The sequence below is a fragment of the Malus domestica genome, chromosome 14 (genome assembly GCF_042453785.1).
Source record: "Malus domestica chromosome 14, GDT2T_hap1".
Lineage (NCBI taxonomy): Eukaryota > Viridiplantae > Streptophyta > Magnoliopsida > Rosales > Rosaceae > Malus > Malus domestica.
In genome coordinates this window covers 3,043,092-3,046,873 of record NC_091674.1, presented here as the reverse complement: position 1 = coordinate 3,046,873, position 3,782 = coordinate 3,043,092, and the positions used below count along the sequence as shown (strand labels likewise).

Below are 3,782 nucleotides of genomic sequence, written 5' to 3'. Positions count from 1 at the left end.
AATTGGTTAAAGTTGCATCAGAATAGACTGCTCAATTGAGAGATCTCGAAGACCACATCCAAGTTTCTAAGCGATTGAATGAAGTAGACTAGCTTTCCAACGAATAGCAATAATAATGGGATAAATTCTCCAAGTAGCTATTTAAATGTTGCCATACAACACACTGCTTTTTTATAAAAACGTTAAACAAGTACTATTGACGAAAACAATATTGAGGAAAAACGCTTTATAGAGGTATATTTTGAAGGAAAGGGATCCGGTTCCCTTCATTTTAATCCATCAAATCAGAGAATTTGTGCCGTTGATTTGATCTAACGGTTGAGATTATTATAACTTTTAAAATGAATCTCTGTTTGTAGCCGTTGAATTATTATTTTTTAACAATACGGATTCTCTAATTTGTGAATTATGTCGAAGGGATCCGGAGATCCTGTCCTGTTTTGAATTCAAACGAGCGGACGTTACAGTTTTACTGCAGCTAAACTTTTACCCGCAAAAAGAAGACTCCGCTTTCTTTATTATTTATTTTATTTTATTTTATAATTTTGGGCCTCGACTCCTGAAACCGAAGACCAATCGAAGACCGATACCTTTCACCTCTGCAAATTTTGGAGCTAGTCGTTTTGCTTCTTTGGTCGCGATTCGCGAACACGAAGCTTCCTCCGTCACTAGCCTCGCTTCTCTTCCATGGCGATGACCATTGAAGGTACAATTCTTAACCCACTCTGTTCAATTTTTTCCCTTGATTATTTACAATAATTTTGCTTTTGGCTGGATCAAGATAAATATGAACAATTTCGTTGAATAATGTTAAAATTCTGCTTATGTTTTCTTATATTTGTCCAATTCTCTCTGAAAACTTTGGAGAAGTGGAATCGAGTGGGCTTGAGAGCTGAACATGTTGGAATTGTGCTAAAATTAATTAGGGTTTCATATAGTTGATCACATTCGTAAACACCCAACTTTGAGTGCTTCTCTTTTTAATTAAATTTTTTTATTAATAAAGTTCTGCAATTCTCTGAATTTCTCTCATTTGAATATTTGATATCTTATCGGAAGAGTATAAATTATAATGGTATCAATTTAGATTTTAGTTTGAACTTACTATTGTGGAAACGTTATGAGGAGCTTGGATTTCCATCATGATCTCTATATGAAAGTTAGGGGCTGTAGTTCACAAAATTTGAAGGGTTGCGTTGCTCGCTCCTACTTCTGATATGCTACGAGCACGGCATCCTTCGGATATATATAAGTCATGCAATTGTGTTATTTGTTCAGTCTTCGGTCATGCTTTGATGGGATTGAGTACTAACAGTTTTTTGTTTTGATGCATTGTTCCTCCCCGTATTGCTGATGGTTCGTGTTCTTTGCAGTGTAAGTAGGAATTTGGTTATGTAAATTCATCCATGTTATGAAGCTACTTAACACATTTCTGAAGTGAATTTCTTGGTGTACAGGCTTGCAGGACTTGCTTTTATGTTTTCAGCAAGCATCTTGTTACAAATCCTGGTATTTGTCTTTTGTTTATATTAATATTTATTTTTTAATCGCTCGACTGGTTGTGAGCTTGTCGTTATAACATGTTCTGAATTGTTTTAAAAGGTGTTTGCCTTGTACTCCAGCTTACAGATATATGCGTCTGTTCAATTGCAGTTATAACCTAGTATTCTGTTATGTCATCCATACTCTTCCTTAAAAATATGCTGGATGCATGAAGAATAAGGCGCGCGCACACACACACACTTGTGTTTATCTTCGCGAATCATCTTACTTTATGAATTCAGAAGCGGTGTGCTTGTTTTTAGCTTCTCTTCTAATGCAGGTCATTGTGCAGTTGGCATATATTGCTGTTCCCATTTTCTTGTAACCCACTTTAGAAGAAAAGTTAAGCTAGAATCTGGTACACTTCCCTAAAAGAAAGTTAGGGATCGGATGCAGATTAAAAAGTATTCTCCTTGTTACCTTTTCACATTAGAGTTGGGAGGATTTTGTAGATTTATTCCCTGGTTTGTTTAATGATGTTGAAGTAGTAAAAGGCCATTTGTGCATTGATATTTTATTACAGCAACCAATAATTCTTGTGTGGGTTAGATTTTCTTTCTCTTCTTTTTCTTTTGTTGATATAGATGGCCGTAGTAGCTGGTTACCATGACAAAGTTATAGAACCCTAGTGCCAGGGTGTTGTTGAAGCTGCCTTTCCTTCTGAAAAGGGCTATTATATCTCTTGCTGTATTAATAATAATGCTTGGTGATATATTACCAGATTAAGGGAGAGAATGGTTTTGAACTTAACTGCCAATTGGATTTCAAATGTCTTATATGCTTACCGTTTACTGTTTGTTATTATGATTATGTCTTCTAATGTGTGGCAGGCTTGTGCATTATACAACAATTGGTGGCCGATGTTATCTGGTGAGAGTAGTTAATATAAGTTGTTTATTCTACTTGGTATTTAGGTTCTTTGAGTATCAAGGGATGTGAGTTTTGATTATTCTTGTAGCTCTGATGTACGTGCTGGTACCCATGCCTTGCTTATTCTTTGGTGGTGGTTCTACTCAGGTTTTATTTACGAGGGAAAGCGATGGGTGAGTCTTTTTGAGCTCTTACGTAACAAAATTTTCTTCCTTAATGTATCCCTCATATGTAATATACCCTGTACTTATAACTTTCTTTACCTTATAGATAGCTCATAGTTATAATGCCATGATACTTGTGTGTCATGGACCAATTTATTTGTCCGCCCGTATGGTATAACTCACAACTAGATCTAACCAGGTTTTTTCCACCCGTTGCCTTGCGTGGATGATTCATGAAGATAACACAAGTATAGCTCATTCTAGAAATCTGAGGGAAATATAGCTCATTGTAGAAGTTTGATTTATAGATAAGTAGAACAAAGCATAAAAGTACATATTGAAATATTGCTGAAAGGAGGGCCAATTCATAAAGATCAATCCTTTTAACACATCAGTAAGTAATTATTTATGTAAGTAGTGATGTTTACTCTCCGAATAAGCTGTAACCAGTAGCCCATGGAACTTGTGCCACTGGTAAACTGCCCTTACAAAGAATCTCTATTAGCCAAAGTCACATTAACGCCTTCCTCGTTTTTCTCTTTGTATTGCAGGTGGATAAATGCTGCTAAATTCTTGACTGGTGCATCAACTGTTGGGAGCATAGCCATTCCCATCATTCTTAGGCACGCTCATATGATTGAGACACCTGCTATGTGGATTGAATTCTTTTCATTCTTCATATTTGTCTGTACTGTCATGTGTTTCCACCGGGCTAGTCTCGAAGACGAGTGGTGATTAGCACTAAAAAAACCTAGGTTCTTATCTAATGACTCGTAATTGTTGGGGCCACCAATGATGTAATATAAGTTAACAACTACAAGAAGTGTGACAACGCATGCAACGGGAAATGAACGGAGCCTTTCCCACTTTGTAGATGTGATCTCTATATGTGTATGTTCAAAGACCTTTTTTGTCAATCAATTTGTATACGTTGTTCAAAGGTATCTTGAACTGTTTTGCCTTTTACTTGATTTGGCAAGGGCTTTAGTTTCTTGTTTTGTGTACTTGATCGTCTAATCTTGGAAGTTACGTTTGCAATTCAATATAATTTACTTGTGATGTTGATCTTGAGTACGTGATTTCACACTTGTTTCTCTTTCCGCCCTCAACGTCTTGTTTATCATTTCATTCTTCTTTGATTTATACAATTTTGAAGTCGGGAAACAAAGGGGCCACTAGCATTATAATTTGGTGGTATTCCTCTTC

General features: G+C 36.1%; 1 protein-coding gene across 2 annotated transcripts; it reads left to right on the top strand.

Annotated features, from left to right (window-relative positions):
- Nucleotides 1-385: 385 nt before the first annotated feature.
- LOC103454046 (vacuolar protein sorting-associated protein 55 homolog) lies at nucleotides 386-3,520 on the top strand. Of its 2 annotated transcripts, none has more exons than XM_008393631.4 (5): nucleotides 386-706; nucleotides 1,458-1,509; nucleotides 2,373-2,412; nucleotides 2,501-2,585; nucleotides 3,128-3,520. In XM_008393631.4, exons 2-5 carry the CDS (start codon nucleotides 1,477-1,479, stop codon nucleotides 3,309-3,311), a joined length of 342 nt encoding a protein of 113 aa, XP_008391853.1. In that variant the 5' UTR covers nucleotides 386-706; nucleotides 1,458-1,476; the 3' UTR covers nucleotides 3,312-3,520. The 2 variants fall into 2 exon arrangements, with proteins under 2 accessions (XP_008391853.1, XP_070668166.1); XM_070812065.1 differs by having other exon boundaries at nucleotides 553-706; nucleotides 1,374-1,509.
- The last annotated feature ends 262 nt before the right edge of the window (nucleotides 3,521-3,782 follow it).

What these genes read in the sequence shown, in the direction of transcription:
- LOC103454046 (XM_008393631.4), top strand. Translation starts at nt 1,477, where the DNA reads ATGTTTTCAGCAAGCATCTTGTTACAAATCCTG. An exon ending in GCATCTTGTTACAAATCCTG is followed by an intron (nt 1,510 to 2,372) that starts GTATTTGTCTTT and finishes AATGTGTGGCAG; the next exon opens with GCTTGTGCATTATACAACAA. An exon ending in TTGGTGGCCGATGTTATCTG is followed by an intron (nt 2,413 to 2,500) that starts GTGAGAGTAGTT and finishes TTATTCTTGTAG; the next exon opens with CTCTGATGTACGTGCTGGTA.